At 44.4% G+C, this 20,322-nt stretch overlaps 1 protein-coding gene across 1 annotated transcript in view; it reads left to right on the forward strand.

Annotated features, from left to right (window-relative positions):
- Positions 1-20,322, forward strand: part of T265_01369 (hypothetical protein) — a gene marked incomplete at both ends in the record, with an annotated part of 52,607 nt that overhangs the window by 23,094 nt on the left and 9,191 nt on the right. The window contains 7 exons of the mRNA XM_009165375.1: positions 774-870; positions 7,955-8,492; positions 9,809-10,048; positions 10,420-10,596; positions 13,690-14,124; positions 15,132-15,198; positions 18,880-19,256. Coding sequence (XP_009163639.1) covers positions 774-870; positions 7,955-8,492; positions 9,809-10,048; positions 10,420-10,596; positions 13,690-14,124; positions 15,132-15,198; positions 18,880-19,256 — 1,931 coding nt within the window. The remainder of the gene's footprint in view (positions 1-773; positions 871-7,954; positions 8,493-9,808; positions 10,049-10,419; positions 10,597-13,689; positions 14,125-15,131; positions 15,199-18,879; positions 19,257-20,322) is intronic.

Here is a 20,322-nt window from a genome sequence, read left to right on the forward strand (position 1 = left end):
TTCTACCATAGTCTGCTCTTTGCTTTCCAGATCTGAGAAATTACTGCGCGAACCACTGAGCATTATGAAACTTACTCATATCTCATCTTCATGCTATATGGCCTTACATTTAGCCCTAACACCCATGAAACCAGACCAGTTTTATCTAGTGCTGACGTAGATGGTATCCAAACAGTACTTGAGCCAAATTGGATGTTTTTATGCGCTTCAGCTCAGATGTTCATCCATGGAACGTGCACGTGAAGGCCCGTGTCTGAGTAAACGAAGTAAGATTGATCAGACTCCGATCCACTTCTGTGCACGTATAGGACTGCCACCAACCAATAAGTGAATTATAAAAACCTTACCCTACTGTGTGTTCTCGTATTCCCTTACACTGGTCTTATTATTGGTGTCTGAAGCAACAGATTTTGGACGGATATATCGGCTATTGTCTCCCCGGCTAAGCAGACAGAGTATAGAGTGACCGCCAAGCTTCTCTGTTCCTAAGGAACAGTGCAAATTAACTTTGGACCGAACCATTTCGCTCTCCTACTTGGAGAACACTTCTCGGATGTTTCTGTCTAGGCTTGGGTAACCTGACAGCAGCTAAATCTTCATGTTCCCATCAAATTGCACGACAGCAATACGCCGGACGGTGTCAGCTGAGCGATTGTCGTACAGTACCTGAATTATCCACGCTGGTTGGTTAGTAGTTGAAATATCTTCTCCTGAGGGTTATCACCATTTTTGATTGTTTGGATGTTAACGATTCGTTATTCTTCCGTATTCAGATGGAATTACGAACGAAACACCCGTTATCCAAGGGCAGAACAAGCAGTCGGAGCAGGTTTGTGCAAAAACAGGCGACATCCAGAAGAGTAATTCAGAGTGAGTTGTAGGACGACTTTTCCATTCTAAACCGGCTTCTTCGGAAGGAGCCCACTCTGCGTGACATTAACATGTCTAGCATTCTAGATGGGGCTATTACATCAGGATGTAACGCTACTGGGAGTACCCTTCAATCCCAACGGACTATGCTATTTTTCGGCTGTTTATCACTGATGCAAGGAGCCTGAAAATCACAATATCCAAACAGGATAAGAGCTGTTGGTGAGCAATATAACTCCGAAAGAAAAGTACCCTGGCACCTAATTCAACCTTCTTACTGTTGGACCGACTGCATATTCCTGTTATGATAAAACAATTTCCGGGAGCTCGTGGGGGCACTGCATGGTTGGCCAATCGTATTACTTATACCCTGAGTTCAAATATGAGAAAGTCGGTATTGACGCTCTTGGTCGGTATTAGGTCCCTTTCAACAGAGATGGCTCAAGTTGTTAGAACGCAAATTTACTGACCGGAAGGTCCGTGGTTCGAACCCGACCTCTGCCTCTCGACTTCCCGTGCATAGGCTCGGGCTGGCAGTATCCCAGCCCTCGTGCTTCCTTCGGATGGCATGGCAGCTAGGCACCGAAAGGGTGCTACAGCTGGACGATTTTTTTCCTGTCAATACCCAGTTTTCCCACAACCATCTCAAACTTAATGCAGTTCACTGCACCGATTTGCAGAGCATCCCGAACGTTTCACGGCGATACAACGAGTCCGTGATAACATATTAGTTTGTATCGCCACGCATCAGTACACGAGGTCGTGCAAACAGAAACGTGGCTCATCTGCGTATCGCTTTATTTTTGTAACAGTTGATCAGTGATAAATTGTTCCAATGCGTTGTACGCACTGTTAATCTGTTCAAGCCGTTTTCTGCATCATGTGACTTCTCAGAGAATGTCACCGTTTGACAGTCGATGTTTGAATGGCATTATGTCTGGAATGCTGCGAACGGGTCGTTATAACGAGTCTCAATGTTTTGTGAATGTTCGGGGTGCTGGTGTGTTGCGTGTCAACGATTTGGGGCGATTAAAGTAGATTGCGAGACGAACTCTGTACGCCAAGCCATTGGTGAAGCATTACTTGCGAAACGCATGCGTTCAATCCACTACGTTCAGTACTCTCTGTAGCACACGACCGGTTTAACTTTACAGTCAATTCGCAACACCTAGTCGATCACTGAATCCAGAATTTCAATTGTTTCAGCTGATTCCACCAACTGCACCATTTTACTTCGATTCGTCTAATTGTGATAGAATGAAAGCTGATGAGAGTTGAGCGCAATCTAGTATCTTCTCGTATTTATCTTCTTATTTTCTGGCCTCGGATAAGCAACTGCGAACTTCAGTTACTCATAGGACCGCTCTTTATTGAGATGATGACCGGCGTCAACGTATCATCAGGTGGAAAGGAAAACAAGTCTGTATACTTGTTATTCCCCATGTATGTCGCTGATGTCAGTGAGAGGATATCAGTGATAGTAATGCCTCCTTAGGAAAATTAGTGTGAAGTGAATAAGATGGAAGATATACTCCAGCAATACTGTTTTTTTTTTGCACATCCCGAAGGTGACCGTTGACCGTTTGATGGAGTACTTTGGATGTTCTTCTGAATGCTTGATGCTGCTAATTGGTGGAAACCATCAGTGATATTCATCAGAAACATTTCTAAAGAAATTGACTAATGAACCTGGTGTCAGATTTGACGTTTTATCAAGTATGGTCCCTGTGGTGCCATGAATTCCCTGTATCGTTGTGGTACTGTGGTCTGTTTTCACGGACGTGAGTATCATCATCATCATGGACCGCATGACATCAGTGTTCAGCACCGATGATTTGCTGCCGTGCAGCCATGATTTATCTGAGAACCTTATTGTGGGGAAAAGAATAAAGGTGGACGGTGAAGGGACTTAGTGCTAGCTTACTACAATCATCCCGACGTGCCTACACCTCCATACACTCATTCAGGCAATCTGGATAGAAAAGAACAGCAAGATCGCCACTGACATCGGTTGGCAGCCATATCTTCTAATGTCTCTTCTAAGATAAGCACAATGTCGTCTGTATATTCCAGCTCGACAGGGTTTTCGTCTCAGGCTATATAAGCACTGGGGTTTTGGAGACCTTCCAGCGTTTGTCTCATGATTTCATCGATCACGAAGTTAAACAGGAATGGGTAGAGTGGGTATTCCTGACGAACATCACTTTGTGTATGGAAGCCCTTGGAGAGCTCGTCGTATACTCTCGTCCGTCCGGAAGTCTGGGAATACAAAGAGCTTATTGTGTCCACAAACCTCGGGGACATTCCTTGCTGCCCAAGCGTGTGAAGCAGAACAGACCGATCAGCCGAGTCAAATACGGACGTGAGTAGCCGAAACACACAGACATTACGATGACTTTTCTAATTACAGGATACTCACTAGCGTTTCACTACTGATTATGGCACGGGGCCAAAATAATGAACCCTCCCCGTAGTCGTTGTTGTTTTCTTGTCCTTTTTTTGAGATAGGTTTCATGTTGCTATTCCGTACTTGGAAAATAATTACTTCATTTGAGCACTCTTCTATTTAATTTTCAACTTCCGTACATTAGTTCGTCTGCAGAGCCTTTAACCATTCCCTTCCCATTAGCCCGTAATCGTTGTGTTTATCACACAAATGTTGGAACACTCATGAGCCACATCATCTGGTTGGGGGTTGACCGGAACCGGTGACCAACCGGGAGCCTGATAGTTCATGTTCAGTCCCAGATGTGTCCTTCTGTTCCTACCGCACACAATCGGTGTCTATGTTTGTGCTCTGTACAAAGTATGTATTCATTTATCTTTCTTCAACTGCAACGGGTGCTACTCACTAGGAATGCTCTTGATACTCTGTCGTCGTAAGTAACTTAGTGGTGACCCTTCTGCGGTCTTGTCCGCGCTGAATTCACTAAGTTTTGCGCAGTTGGTTAACGGATTCTTTATGGTTACGATTTCAAATACTCCACATTCCACAGTATTCTTAATAGAACACAGTAAATGCTTACTTCTATGCAAGCCAACCAGAAAGAGGCCAATCATGATCGGCATGGTGAGAAAAGAATGAGTGTGAAGTTCACAAGCAAATCCGTCAGTAGTTATAACTCACGAGCACACACGGATCGTACCTTGCACAAATACCAAAATGGTAACGAAAACTTCACACAATCCTAACCCACATCGTGCATGGTGTATGAATTTCATTATCGGGGTAACAGATTTTTTCCACGTTCGTATGTTGCGATATTATGGATTTTCGTTCAGTTTTGGTCCAAATGTTCGTTTGTGACCAACCAAGACTGTCGCAGACTATCGCCAGTAGTTCGATCTAGGGTTACGCTGGAAGGCTTCCTTTGTTCTTTCTCTGATCACCTATCCTTTTCCCGTCTTATCTTTATGAGAGAGGACTAAAACTACTCACGCCTGACTACCAGTGGCGAGCTCCGCGCAGATTGCTGCCAAATCACGGACGTCAAAGATAGGTGGGATACCGAAATTTTGGCTTCATATTTGGCTACAGTGACGCACGTTTTCAGCTGTGTTGCGGTCAGATCCGCTTGTTCGGTCTTGTTAAATTGTCAACTTATTGACGGCGGTATCGAATACGCAGACGTCACAACATATGGATAGTTGTTTATGAACTGTTATTCCAAGTGGTATCTAAAGATTTCCGTTTCCAAACACTTCTATTTTTACACGGTTGCCCTAATTAGCAGATCTCAAATCTAATCTCATGCTTGGCTCTTCTCGGAGCTCTCTGGAGCAGATGCTGGACCATGCGTGGCTTTAGAGTTGGGTAATTTAAAATGCAGGGTAATGGTGTTTACCGCTACAGCGTTCACAAACGTCCCATTCAGTTGAGTTATCGTTTTTGGGCTGCTTAATACACTCGTCTCCCAGCGGTATCAGTTCCGTTCGACGCTTGACTGTCGAGTTCCCAATCCTGGAAGGCGAACACCACTAGCCTCACCCAAACATTCCTCATTCTCTCCTGCCGTGTCATATTTTATCCAGTTCTAGGTTTCCTTCACTCCGAATTAGACGAGAGGAATAATGCCCTTCTCGATAGGCAGTTACTGTGCATGCGTAACAGATGACCCAACCAACTTAGCCGGTTTCGCTGGATACACTTTCTGCGTGAAAGGCCTTCTGCTTCATCAAAGAGTCGTTTCTTGATCACCTCACTGCAGATCCACTGATTCCAGCCGATTGCAGCCCATATTTCTGAAACGTCAGTGGTTGGGGACGTGGAGATATCTGATAACCTCTGCTCACCTCTCGCAGTCATACAGTGACGCTCGCACTGTAGTCTCATTCGCGCGTCCGTTGAGACCCAGTGATATGCCTTTTTTATGCCGCAAGGGGCATCAATTGGTAACCGCAATTCCTGAGTTGATTTCGTCTGCCACGCTACCAACGAAGCTAATGTAAATTCCAAGATACTTGAAGCCTTCAAAAATTTCCGGTGTCAAACCTTAAATCCCTGGAGGAATGTTCGAAATCTGTACGACATGACTTCATACTATCCGTATGAAGCGCATGTCAAAAGATTGGATGACCTTCGTTAGCTTGCGCTTAATGCTCATTTAAAAAAGCAGGACAATGTCGTCTGCATGTTACAGGTCGACACGGTTCCCAAACGGAGTGATCTGAACTCCGGGATTTTTTAGCCCTCCAGAATTCAGCTCACTGCCTCATCAATTACCAAATTAAACAAAAATGGAGAGAATGAACATCCTCGCTGGACACCACTGCTTGCAGGAAAGCTTTTCGAGAGTTCCTCATGTACTGTCAAGTGCCCACTAGTATGTGAATTCACTCAGCGTATGATATTCTCCAACTTGTTGCACAAGAATTTTGAAGAAAAAACGTACCGGTCAACAGAAAAAAAATCAAGAACAAGATTGTAGGTACCTATACGCATTCCGTTGTTTTAACACTTGATGGATTGTGAAGATGTGGTCCACACATCCCCTTCTCCAACGGTATCGTACTCGTTCTCGAGTTCCATCTTCACGGCACAGCAAACTTTATTTACTGGATTGTTGTTTAAACCATCGGGCAGGTTGGCGTGATAAATCATGAAAGTCTGAGAACTCATGTATAACGAAACTGTTCCGTAACAATGCGGTAAGGTAAACTTGAGACGTGTGACAGCTTTAAAAGGAACCTTGTCAAGCTGGGCGTTTTCTAATTAACACTTGGAAAGTGACACGATGTCCCAATAGGTCCCCTTTGCGTGTGGGCTAATGGAGCCGACCTTTACATGTGGTAGTCACGTACATGTACAACATATGCTGGAGATGTAGGTCTGATCAATAAGGCGACAGCATTCATTTGGGACGAATAAACATGAAGGCGGCCTCCTTGAAGCGCACTTATGGGGCCGATTTACAACTAGCAGCGTGCGTTTGCCGACATGTGATTCCCACCCGTGTGCTAAGAACTAATGCATGCGAACTTAACCAACCCTGCTTTGTGTTCGTCTGATCCCTGGCTTTCTATTCATTTGATCTCCATTTGTTAACACCCCTAATTAAAAAGTGTATCCACCCTTGAAACTCACTCCATTCAAGAAGTTTGACTGAATCGGTAAATTCTTTGACTGCCTGGAACCGTTCAGCCGATGGCATACCGCAACCCGAAAATCAATATTGTTCTTCACTGAGTTGTCTCTGCTGCATTTTTATGACTAGATGTATTCCCAGAAGGCCAGAATCTGTAAACCTCTGTTAATTGATGCTTTCTGCTATTAAGCTCCAGACCTGGTGAGTCTGTCTAGTGGCTCTGCCGGCGTCCCCCACTGCCGTTTTATCGTGTCACGTTTTCCAAGTACAATGCCCTCCATTTAATATGAATGCTCATAGTGTTGAAAGCGTTTTCAAAGATTTGACCAGAGCTATAACCGGCATCAACAACTTCGTGGGAAAGCGATCATAAGTATAAGAGGCTTCATCTGAAGAATACCTCCAGAACTGCAAGCCTTGCCGGTTTGATCGGGTGTTAGTTTATCGCTCCAAATTCGGAATACCGACAGCCTAGAAGTAGCCAAAGTATGACTCAGTAGAAGAAAATAAAGGATGGTTCGGAAAGTCATGATGCTATCACTGTGTTCTATGCTAGGCCGGAAATTCTGAAGCTAATGGTCGTTAGCCAGTGTTAGTGGCGTTCGGGTGTTTGTAATTTGCTAACACTAGGCCCGTTTTTCTTTGTTTTTATTTCAGTACCTTATTTGAATAATTTGTAATTATTGTACCAGACTACATTAGCGCTGGTTCTCACTCAAGTGTTCCAGAAACTTTTCCTCCTACTCCGTAAACAGTCTTGGTTGGAGGCAGACTAACACATTCCGTTGAATTACGCTGAACGATCATGATTGATTTTACGATTCACCTGAATTTGTTGAAAGTATGTGATACTTTCGATCTCGTTTACTGGTAAAGTTACGTATTCTCAGCGCGTGCCGTGGGGCCTTGTTTCTTGCGGGTTCTACTGCTGAGATTCGACTGACTTTCTTGTTGCCTGCGTATCTCAGTCGTCTGCTTTCGAATTTGTGACATAGACGAAATTAGTAGTGGGTCGCTGAAGTTTTAATGCCTGTGTATTTCCTTCGTTTACGCTAGTTAGGTGAAAATCCCATCGGAACTTGCAGTATCATATGGATTGGAGATAAGTGGATTTCATCAAGATAGAACTACTAAGCTAATTGTGATTCGTCTAAGCCTTTAGTACTTAGTGTTCTTTTTTCTCTCGATCAGAATGCGGTTTGTCTTGTTCTAATAAGAGGCTACTAAAAAGCACACATTCCAGTATATTCTCTACTGGCTGGTCATACACAGCCGTTAACTTGTGGCTGGATTCCGGCATTGTCGCCTGGATGGGTAATATGTGGATGCATGCTATGTATCTGCCCCCATCGTATCTTGTCGCCTAAACAGGGTTATCGCCTGTTGACTACCGCCTCGGAATTTTCTAGACTCTTCTGAAAGAAAAAGATTCGGAGTAGTCGCTTGTGCTTAACATTACTATGGTTATTCTGGAGCGAAATTTCTGTCTCTTTTCACAGCTGTCGGTCAGCTACGCATCCAAGCTTGGTTCAAGATACCTCATCAGCGGATGTTTTAGTGACCCTCTCTAGAAATCCGCCTATCCCTTATACGGAACAGATTACCAATGAGAGCATTGAACATCAACTCTCCGGTAGTGAGAAGGATACGGATAACAATCCGTTGAGCTTCAACCTTTCCAAATCTCCAAGTAACCCGTCTTTGCATGCAGAACTAGATGCAGAATTAGATGCGTTCTGCAGCTCAGTTTCCGAGCAAATGGACACCACGAATCAAGTTGGGTCTGCACCGGCTTCTAAAGGGAGCTTTTCAGACAGATATGAAACATTAATTTCGGAGGATTCCTGGTGGTTATATCGTTGCCCAAAAGCCAGTTCAAGTGACATTTTACGCTTACAAACCAAACTGGATGCCAAAGGATCAGAACTTGTCCCGTTTGTGACGTTCAATGGTACTCCGGGAATAGCAGTGTGGCAAGCAGATGGTTCCCATCCGGACTGGATACTAGCGCCGCCTTCTTTTGGCTCAGTATATTCAGTAAGTAGTGTTCGATTGGATATTGCACTTATTGTTTGGTTTCAACTAGCATCCGATGATCTGTGTTCCTCTTTTTCCCTCCAATACTCTCCCTCTTCCTGTGTATCAAGTGCAGAATCCGGGGCGGAACTAACCTTGTTGTTGGTTAGACTTAGACAAAGACTAGGCGGCTCAGTCCACTGCATCGGTTGAACGCCAATAAAGGATAGAGCGGACGTTTATCTGGCTACTTGGCGGCAAAATCGTTCTATGCTGGACACCAGAAGTTTAGAGTGGTGGTATTAACTGATTGAAATTACTACGCTCGATAAACACTGGACCGTACCAAGTCGGACGACTAGCAGTGAGAATAAACGTGGTTCACACCGTCTACTTCCTCTTTGGATCTAATGTACTTCAAGTTTGGGATTGATTTACATCGAGCGGATGTGACGAGTCCAATCGCGGATCGCACGAATACATCCTAGACCATCATCATTGTTATAATTGACAGCATCACTGGTAATGAACAACACAGCCCCGCTGCCGTTCAGTTACTCAGTGTACAGGTGGATCACTGCTGTATGTCTACAATGTTTGGTAGAGGTCTTTTGGCAAAATAAGTTCAAGAGGAGACTCAGGTATCCTTCGCATAGCAGTTAGATGTTGGACGTATCGAGGCTATTGCAAAAGTACTTTTCACTTGGGAGAACCCTTCTGCCAACTGCACTTAGTATCAGCAACTCCGCAAGTAAGTGAGCAGAGATCAGATACGTAGTTGCAAAGCTAATACGTTCGTTGTATATTATTATCAGCTCCACTAACTGTCTTGGCGTTGTCGCTGAGACGTTTGGGATCTTACGTACGTGTGTGGACGTGAAGTTGATTACCTTGTCTAAAACTCATGAAGGCGATTGCGGATGTTTGGAGTCTGCGTATGCTTCCAAGTTTGAGTGACGGTCCCTGAACCAGTCTGTACGAAATCAGACTAGATAGCGCGTTATCAACCTCAATTTCGAGACGAAATAGCTGTCCACATATTAAATAAAGAGTTTGAGGTGCATACCATCCGAGCCAAGTGCCTTGGAAGATTGATGTTGCACTCTAGATTTCTCCTGTTTATGGTGAACTGGTGTCGATATTCCATTCGGACCCACTGGATTCTTCCAGCGATTGTGTTGAAGGAGATCAGCTGAACTGCCAGACATTTTTGTCGTTTATGACAGTTCCGTGCGCTGTCCTACATGCTTTATTTCTTATGTTGATTTTTTACTCGCAACCTTGCGGTATCTCTAATTCAGTATCCTCCTTTTCATTTCTGTTTTGCATAATCACAGCTCAACGTTTCGCCACATGGGGATCTAGTTTGGTGTCTCAGACCACCAGTAAAACAAGCAGGGTCTTTGTCCGGGTATGCAGTGGACGTTTTCACTGAGCGTAACGGACTACACTCTCTGTGCTCTTCGTGGATTGCCGGACAGACAGGTCGTTGGGAATCCAATGTATTGCTCAGGGTAACGAGCTTGGATTTTGGGAAGTCATTCGCCCTATTCACCACCACTTCAGGTACTGTAAAGGTTAGTATTCCAGTAAAAGGAATCGTCAGATTTTTGGTATTGTGTGTCTCCTGTTGATTTCCTCCTAGAAGCTGCCACTGAGAAAACTTGTTTTCGGCCTTTTTGGAAGAACCATTCTTTCTGGTGGTTGACAGCGAATGCAACTGTGAACTTACTTGGCCACTCTTCGGATGATTATCTTGAGAAATTACGTTAGTTGGACTTGGTAGTGTATCGTGCCCTATCAATATCCAAGTTAAAATTCAACGGATGAAATCTGGGTCGTTCGCTGGCTGCTCAATTCGTCCCGTTTGTTATCTTGACGCAACACGCATTTTTCTTCCAGTTTTATCGGCCCCTTACTTCCCCAATTTATTTACACTCTTCTACAGGCACAATTCGGTCTGTCATCTCGAAGGCCCTACTGTCAGTCGTACACTTGGCCCTGTCCCGATCATCATCTTTTGCAAATTAGCGTCTCTGAAACTGGACTTGTCTGGGCCTTGGCTTTGACGAAGCATACGGCCTCCGCAGATGATTCTCAGTTAGATTTCTCCATGGAAAACTTAGTGAGTTTGTCTTCATTCTTAGTGTGCACTCACCGGTTTTTTTTGTTTCGGGAACAGATGAGAAAAAAGATTATTGTTCAGTTGTAACACCCTTTCGGTGCCTAGCTGCTATGCCACCCGAAGGAAGCATGAGGGCTGATATACCACTAGGTTGCCTAAGCCTATACAGGAGAAGTCAAGATGCATCGGTCGGGCTCGAACCGCAAACGTCCTGGTTAGTAAATTCGCGCTCTAACCACCGAACGATCTCGGAAACGAATAGAGTTGTCGTCATACCTCCTCTGGAGGGAGGGGTTCGATTTTCAGCGCTGCTCTGTCCCGATTCATTTAGTTTCTGGGGCGAGTGTTTCTGTACCGATCTTTTGACCTGGGTTATCCTTCATCCCAATCTCCTGGGTTGCTGGCTCTTTCAGCCATCATTTAAATATTTTCGTACATAAAAAAGAATGATGGCTCTTTTCAGTCAAGATTTCGTCTTGCAACTGAATTCAATCTACACCAAAAATCCGAGACACTGTACAGCCGTTTCATCTTTACTGAGCGGTCCGCATCTCACAAATATCGAGGATGGTTCGAACCCACAACATCCCGGCTAGTAGTTGATACTATACCTTTCGGCCACGACCGGCTGGTCAGCACTACAGTCAGCTCGTTCTTAGATGGGATATAGCACCACTCCATTTTTAATCACAGAATCACGTGTTTGCTGGCTCCTCAAGTGAGTGTTCTTCTGATGAATGATACACTTCTCTGTGAACGTTTCTTCCAAACTAATTATAGTTGGTTGATATTAGGGAGATAGCTATGAATTTTTAACCGAGTTTCTTGAATCCAAAGCCCTACTTTGCAACAGTCCCGGCCTAAACAGTATCATCAACACGGTCAACTTTCTCGTCCTCCATCTCATCTGTTCTACTCCTCACAGGTCTGAATTTCCCCTCACTCTGACCTCCTCCACATTCAGTATCTAGGTTACTACTGCACTCGGTTTTAAAGGTGTGATTTTTGCTTAAACTCATTTCTCCTTGTCCCCCCAGTGACCTCACTTGGTATTTTCACACCGAATTTTCAGTTCATATGACGTAATTTTTCGGGGTGAAAAAAATATTTTTGCTGTGTTTGTCTGCCTCCAGTTTTGTATTTCGAATAGTGTGTTTACGTATTCCGACAATACCAATGGTAGTATGCTGCACCTTAGCCCTCGCTTTTCCACGTTTGCCCAACATCCCTGTCAACGCTGTGCGCACAAAGAGCTGACCCCATAGACGCTGGCTTGTTGATCCCTCCCTAAACATGCCCTGTTACCAGGTGATTGCTCACAATTGCTGTCATCGATAACGTTAAGGATGTCCGTTACTCATAAGGTAGAGCAACTATCCGGTGCCCACACCGAACCGTTTCTTCTGGTATGTTGCAAAAGCTGTTGACATTGATTTCCGCTCACTCACCTTTCCTGCCATCCTTGAGTTTTAAAGAACCATTGAATTCGTTCCATATGAAAAAGCCGAATTTTAGCTCAGATCCATGCCTGAAGTTCAACCACATTTTGCCCCAACATTTGCCTCGGTTTATCCATCACTCCTCAGTCATCTCTCTCTCTATTTGTGATTACCACTGGGACCGTTTACCAGTCTTCTCTCCTTGCACAGATCAAACTTTCCTGGTCCGGTTCGAATCGGTTCTGCTTCGAATTTATGGTCTATAACTGAACCCTGTTGTCGCTCAATTCTCCCTTCTGTTATCATCCACTAGTGTTTTGCCTCATTCCCAGAAAATTTCACATGTGCTCCCGATTCCCAAGCGTGGATTCCTCCCTTATCTGAAAAACGAACGCCCCGTTGCAAACATTCCCACTTTATCCCAATCTCTACAGTCCATTCTGGACGAATTTCTGCTTGGTATTGAGTGCAGTGTCCTCTTAAGCGACCAGGAACATGGACTTAAATGCTATTGCTTTACTGCTGACCTATTCGCATATGCCCTCACGTGGTTGTCTGACTTATGCTCCTCTAGCGAGGTCTAACTGGTTTCGAAAGGTTTCGAATGCGCGTGGCATCAGGTCCTCGACACCCCACTCATGTATGGTATGCATCCTCCGTTGGATTACGAACTTCTTAATGAATGAATCTCCCCACGTTCACTTCTGCTCCGCCTTCCTGAGATCCCCCTTATGTTTGTCGGAGTCCCGCAGGATTCCTTTCTACCCGCATACTTCTATTGTTCATGGGTGATCTACTTCTTCCGTCTTTGACTTGATTTTTCCATTTGCGGGCTATAATGACTTCCGGGACTGCCACTCTCATCGACCTACATCGTCTCAGTTAAATGATGACCGCCTGCAAACCATCATAATGCTTAACTTATTGGTGTTCACCATTGGAATTCCAATTGCATCAGGCCTCTGCTGCTGCACCATACTCTATCCATCGCACGTCATACTCTCCTAGGTTTATCATTCTCTAACAGTTTTTCTTGGTCGTCTCATGTCAAGCATATCACGACTTCAGCCTTCAGGGAAGTCAGGTTTCCGTCTTTCTTTTCTCCCATTTGCTCCTAGTCTAGAATTCGTAGGCTCGCCACACCATGGGATATTATTGCCACATATGGAGTGGGGGCCCTCTAACTGACTTTAAGTCCTTGACCTTGGTGCAGCCAAAAGTATTGCGTGTTGTTATTTTATGTACGCTTATCGGATTTTCGGGATTATCGACTTCACCGTCATGAAATTTATGTTCATTCCTTGTGCGTTTGTTAGCTCTAGATACCAATGTTGACTTCTAACCCCCGAACGTTCTAATATTTATCCTTCTGGATGAATGTTGTGTGTATTTTTATGAGACATTGTCAGGCAGAGTTTCAAATCTAGGATGTATTGTTTCAACCGAAATCGCTGTATTTTCAGCCATTTTCGCCATCAATGGGAAATTACAATGGCTAAGTATTTTTTCAGCTAGGCATCTAACACTCGTCCAAGCAGTTCAGTTGCTTTCTTTTGATGTGGGTTTACGTAATCCCACCTGTTCTATCAGCCCAACGATTCCGAAAAAGCGATACTATAAGCAAATAATACTCTCACCCTCTTCCTCTTTGTAGTGTATTCTCATGGCTCACATACCCGAGGAACTGCAAGATAACACTCAACAAAATCCTTCCGTCATTGCGAATCGTCTACGATCCGCATGTTGGTATCCAATCCTTCTACCTGCGTTGCTTGAGCCTTCTTTGCAGCATCTGTTGCGCAACACAACTTCTCTGGAGCAGCTCGGAGTTTCTGTTAGCCGGGTTGTACAACTGGGCTTCTCGCCTCAATCTAACTCATTTCCAGGTTCCTCAGAACCGGAATCAACCTGCTATACATCGTTGAACGTTGGGTGGCTGTTTGTACGACCACCAATAGCTGAGCTAGACACATTGCTCTCCGTCTTTCGGTCGAACGAGGAAATTGATGATGGCATACTTTACGGCTGTGCGTTTTTCCTACCGAATCTGCGATTGTATTACAAGCCCGATGACTCGAATTGGTGCCAGGTGCGCTTGCTTTCATTCAGTACATTTTAGACACTTTCATTCACTTAGTTACAATGGAGAGATGGGTAGTAGATCAATAGATGTGAGCAATTATATTCACTAGGTCCGGTATATATGACTGGGTTTCGGCGTTTCTTGTCACAAAAATGCCCAAAGAGCTAAAAAAAAGACGTATCTGAGCTTTCATGAAGTAGACTTTGGTTAAGAACATATTTGAAAGAAATTCCAGTTTGCTGTACGCAGATCTCAGTGGATAGAGTAAGCACAGTTGTGAACGGGTAGAATTCGGTTGACGTACAAATGTGTACATGAAGATTGGACAGTAGCAAAAGGTTCGATTAGCATGTTGATTCCAGAGGTGCCACATTGGGTCATGCTGGTCACGCTCTCCCTATAAGTTATCGGCAATGTTGGACGCGTAATAGGAGGGTACACCATCTAAGAATCTGTTCGGTGTATTAGGTGAAAAACGAGAGGGGGTGCGTTTATGGAAATTGTAGTGGATGGTCATCAGGTTAATCTGACACGGAGGACAGGTTTGAGCAGACAGCGTCTAGTGTCAGTGGAAAAAATAGAACGGACCTCCGCGACTTTTTTCGCCCTTCAGCTCGCAATCAGGTCGAGAACGTTTGCGAGAAGGAATGCTTACTGAATCGTTCAGTCGTGAATTCTTTGAGCCGGTTTCTTTTCGGACCCAGCTGCAAATCGCATGTCTCGTTTAGAATTAATCTGGCGCCATCCTTGATTGAGATGTGATGGGACACTATTGCAAGTATTTTCCTGATTTCCGGAGCGAGAGAATTCATGGATTCACCTCTGGAAAGACGGGCCAGTCTTGTGCATGTGGATTAAATAATGTAACCCCCACCCCCCGAAGCACACTCCTTCGTTTAATGTGTATTTGTTTGAAAATAACACCAAAAATACATAAGCCGCATGTCATTAAGATTATCCTTTTACTTCTGAGCACCAGGTGATTTGAGTTTCACTGTCCCTCATTTCTGCAGGCCCCCATTGGTGGTTTCGGAGGGAAACGTCGGTCGCAAAAGTCTTTAAAGTTGTTTAAACAATCAGGTATGAACGTTTTCCTCTCTGTTGGTGATTTACTCCCTTATTTGATTGCTGATTTTTTCCAGACATTTGACTTAACGAATTTAGAACACTTTTATATTATCGTCCTTTCGCGCATATTTCATTGTTTTTTTTCATGATAGATCAAGTTTACTTGATCACAGATCAACTGGCTGTTGTGCAACAGTTTTTTAATCTTGATGAATGTTTTTTAAAAAGGAATTACGAGTTTATAAAATCGACACAAAGGACCCCCTGGTCAAAGCCCTACCAAAAAGCTGAAGTCAAATAGTATACCAGATCCCAGTTTGTATTCATGAAGTGCGCATCAGCTCGATCTTTGAAGAGCTGGTGGTTGTGAGATCTTTGGAATACCAAAGGTAAGTTGTTCAGATAAAGAGGGGAGATGAAAAAAGATGTCCGATTACGACTATTCGGAATGCACTGTTATACGTAAGTGTGCTAGTTTCTATCAGCGTCGGATTTCGTACCAGCGGTAGAATATACCCTAAATACGTGCACCTGAACGGTGAGTTTTTGCACCGCATTACGGACTTCAGCCTAAAAACGGTGTTTGAGGACACTGTATTATTGCTGGGTTACACCTCGCGCATGACCTTAGTATTCCAGCAAAAGAAAGTTTTCGGATGAGACCTTGGAGAGTAGTAGTCGTGTACGTTTGAAGTCGAAAGCCTGCCTCATTAGTATATGGGGAGTTTGACGGGGCTGAGAGGTTGCTTAAACACCTCAGTCCGTGGACCTGAAGGGTGATTGGGGGATGTAAATGGATCAAAAGAAGATGCCTTGAGTCGGGCAGGAAACGACGATGGGGAAGGGAAACATGACGACAACTAAATGGATTGAACAGCATCCTGATGGGATCAGTACTTTGTGATGCGACTTTGGCGAGATTGTCACTTAGTTGGAGGGTGGGACGAGGTTGAGAACAGCGAAATTGGGTTCGGCGGATAGCGTCATCAGCCATGGGAGCTTGAGTATGTGACAAGCGTACACCAGTGAGTACTTAATGCAGATGGATTACAGTGGAGCACAGGCTGTAGTCTTGCGTACAACAGACACCGATCACCAGAAGCAAACCGCGCTCGATTTCGCCGAAACCATAGGGTTTTCGAAGTGGAGGATTTAACAGGGAGTTATTCTAGTCCAACTGTACGTTGCGTCGCTGCTCGCTTAAGTGAGCGAACTCTCAAGGTCACCAAACAGTGACGATTTGTACGCACCTCCTGGTTTACCAATGAAGCATAAATCCAAAAAGTTGGGAAATTAAACGGTTCATGGTGTTCTTAAAATCGGAGATAACTTTTACCTAATTTCCAATACAAAGCCCACCCAGATGGATACTTGAATTACATCTGGATCTGTTCTTGTCCGATGTAACAGATTGATTGAAATGGTTTGCAGAAGCTCGACACAGAACCGTTGTTTGCGAAGCTTGCTTCTCGTCGTTAATAATTTTTGAAGATATATTGTGCAATATGGACGCCACTGTGCATCTCTGTAAATGGTCTCCACTCTCAGGTATACGCAGTTATTCAAAAGGAAATTTGTGTGTACCTTGCAGCCACTGGTGAGAAGTCTCCCCCGGTAGAAAGCTCGATTTCTTCAGAAAAGACAACAAGACTGCCGAAAAATGTAGTCAACGATGGTCCTTCATCAAAACTAGATGCGTTGTCGTTTACCTTGGTTGCTTATCGTAACTGTTGGGCTCGTACTTATTCGCGCCACTGATTAGGATGCCTTAACTATGCATAATATTCTCATCCAATGGCCAACGACAGCCCTTCACCATCGTAACCGTATGTTTTGCTGCTGCTCTGTCACACCCGCGCCTCCGAATTACAAAACCACCGTTGGTGAAGTACATGTTTTTAATTATTTGATGCACCGGTACAAGCTTAATGGGTAGTCACTTTGTTTCTGGTTTTCCGTACATTACTTTCACCGGACAATGATTCTGAAACGGAAAATCTTCGAAGAAAGTGCTTAAGATTCCTCAAAGTTATAGAGTTTAATTGACCAACTGCTGAACTAGCCCAGTTGTCGGCAATGAAAAATCGGTGTCTACACTGACGTGGTCGTGCACATTTTTGGACGCGGGCGAAGTTGAATCCAAAGTGTGGTGTATACAATTTAATCGTAAAAAAACTATTTTAATTTATAATTGAAACTTCATCCCAATCACCATTTCAGGGTAGCAACACAGTCGGGTGAGGGGCCCTGGAAAGGGCCTTGGAGTCATTCACCTCGTCGTCACCTCGTGATTCGAATGCAAGTTCCAGTTCGTGTGTGCATGTAATTAGATTCAAACTCACCTGCCTCAGTCTGCTGCAAAGTTGGGCAGAATAGCCTTACAAGACACGCCTGGTTGGTTTCAATGGTCCGATCGAGCTCCACATCTTAGCATGACCTTTTGGGCGATCGCTTGCTAGCATGAAGTTTGTGTTTACGGGCGGACCTGTGACGAAATCCAATGGTTTCAGTGGTACACGGGCACTCATCTGTTGGATGCGACTGCAGATCTCCACGCAGTGGACAAGGCTCGTCTTCACGGCAGTAACCTTGATGTGATAATCGGTTCTTCGGACACGAGCGATTAGTAGGGTTGCTAAAAACAACCAGATGAAGCACACCTGTGCTGCTAAGTGGCACGATTGTAATGCATCAAATATCAACTAGTTTCCGGGATCAGAGTCAATGCTTATGAATGTAGTTAGGTGTGGTTGCTCCTGAAGTTATCCTCGTCTCTTTCATGGCATTTATTCCATACTGGGTGTTTGTGCAGGCAGGCTGTCTGCGTATCATCTAGAGCAGGATGTAACTGTTTCTACGGGTATTCCTGCACAGTACTTTATTCACATTCGCCCACTTCGTTCTACTGCTTTGGTGAATCGCTGCTTTCTAGCGCTGACTGAATTCTTAATATCTCCGCTGTCTACGTTCCTTCGGTTTGGTGACAGCTCTACACTAGAGGGGTAGGAGTCTGAACAGTTTGACTATCAGCATTCTGGTTCTCAAGAAGGGGGGCTGTTGATCTGTTTGCAGGACCTTGTGGTTGACTTGTTCACGTTTCGTCACCAATCATTAGGGGCAGTGATGAGGAATTCTCTTTCATTTGCAGAAGTCAACCGTTGTATTGTGGGTAGGCTGAAAACGGTTGCAATAGTGATTCTACCCGATCTCATAATCATGTTCCCTTTTGGTTAACTAAAATGAAATCCAGCAGAGTTCTGTAGAGTTATAGTGATGGACCTGTGCAACTGAATTGGCTGTCGTTGACAATCGGCTGTGTTTAGTTTGAAAAGATGCCATTCATGAAAGTTTTTCGAGTTTGTTGAAAGTTCAGGACGGCTTCTCATGGTCAACATACATCGGTTGAGTTAATCAGCGTTATAAATGTGTACCCTCATGATTTGCTTGCTGCCGAATGAGGCCACCAATCCCATTGTTTATGAATGGGCAAGTTATATTTTTTTAATTTCTAGAACATGCTTAGTTCTCGGTGCTGATTGCACTCCCTAACTGGAGAGATTATTGCCCGGGAAATGTTATTCCTCGTTTCATCTACAAATGGGGTCGGCTGCATACCGAATTTCTCTTTTCCTTATTTTCTGGTAAATTGTTCAATTGTGTTCTGATATTAGTATTCGATATTCTTTGTTTCAGCCAGTCCAAAGTATCGCCCAACGCTTATAAAGTTCCCTGCTCATGTGGTCACAAACTCCCCAAGCTACAACCTCAAGACTCGCCCCTCAGGCTCATTCATGGACTGCAGTCTACCAATGTGGCTTGTAATTCAACGTCCGTTTAGTGGTACCACCATTCTCGCCCGTGTCCGTGAATCATTATCCGTTTACCAGTGGTCTAAACATCGCGTTCACGTGCAAACTATCCGATCGGGCTCTCCACTTGGGGATGACTTTGTCCATTGCCAACATGTTTGGCAACATCCATTGCTGGTTGAGATTTCCTTGAGGGAGTCAGTGCATTCTTCTGAGGAAACTGCCTGTTGTTTATGGACGGTGAATACCATTTCAAACGAGGTGAGTGTTGCGTCCCATTTGCACTTCTGGTTGGCTAAATTACTTTACCGCCCCCGACACGTATGGTAGGTTTGACTCCGCTCCGCAAATGTAACGTTTCGAGGGTGTGGTGTAAAGTTGTTTCCTGAAAATTACTTGGCGTTTGTTCCATGTCATCCTTATTTTGAGCGTTGTATCACTTTCCATGATGACGTTGGTTCGTCCGTTTCTATGGGGTTTAGTCTACCTGACACCACCAAATTCATCAGTGTAGCAATCCAGATTCATTCTGTGGTTTAGACACCATGGTCTTAATGTTTGAGCTTGCCCCATCCATTCTGTCGTTTTACGTTAAGCAGCGTTTCAACGTGTTCTTACTCTTCTCCATATTCAAGCCCCCGGCGAATCGTCCGTCGTTTTCTGGTAGATTGTTTTTTTACTAGGGTATCTTCTTGTCATGGATTTGTGCCACAAACAAGTGATCCGGATTCTTTTACTTTGAACATCATACTGACTTGTTTGATAAGCCGATTGTTTTATCTAAAAAAAATCGTTCAGCTGTAACACCCTCCCCATGCCACCCGAAGTAAGCACGGGCCTGGGATACTGTCAGGTTGCCCAAGCCTAGACAGGGAAAGTCGAGAGACAGAGGTCAAGTTCGAACCACGGACCTTTCGGTCAGTAAAGTTGCGCTCTAACCACTTGAGCCATCTCGCCCCCAATTGCGGTATCTGCTGAATTCCATTTGTCAGTAACGCGACCTTAAGGGGCTCGAAATTCCTAAATGTCACTGTTTCCTACCCCGTGAATACGATTCGCTTTAGATTCTTCGGTTTGTTTCGGGCCTCCAATGCACTCAGTTTACCATTGGTAGTTGTTCTGCTGAAATCGCCAGCCGTGGAGATCAATCTGATGAATGGGCGGAAGTGTTGCCAATGTAGAGCAAGACGACTTGACTAAAATGCCTCGGACGTTTCCTGTCTTATCAGTTGTCGAATGTGTTCAAAAGGGTTAAGTAGCGCTAGATCAGCTTACTGTTCCGTACAGAACTGTTTATCGATTGGTTTGAACTCCAGAAAATAGGCTG

This window comes from Opisthorchis viverrini (assembly GCF_000715545.1).
Source record: "Opisthorchis viverrini unplaced genomic scaffold opera_v5_14, whole genome shotgun sequence".
Lineage (NCBI taxonomy): Eukaryota > Metazoa > Platyhelminthes > Trematoda > Opisthorchiida > Opisthorchiidae > Opisthorchis > Opisthorchis viverrini.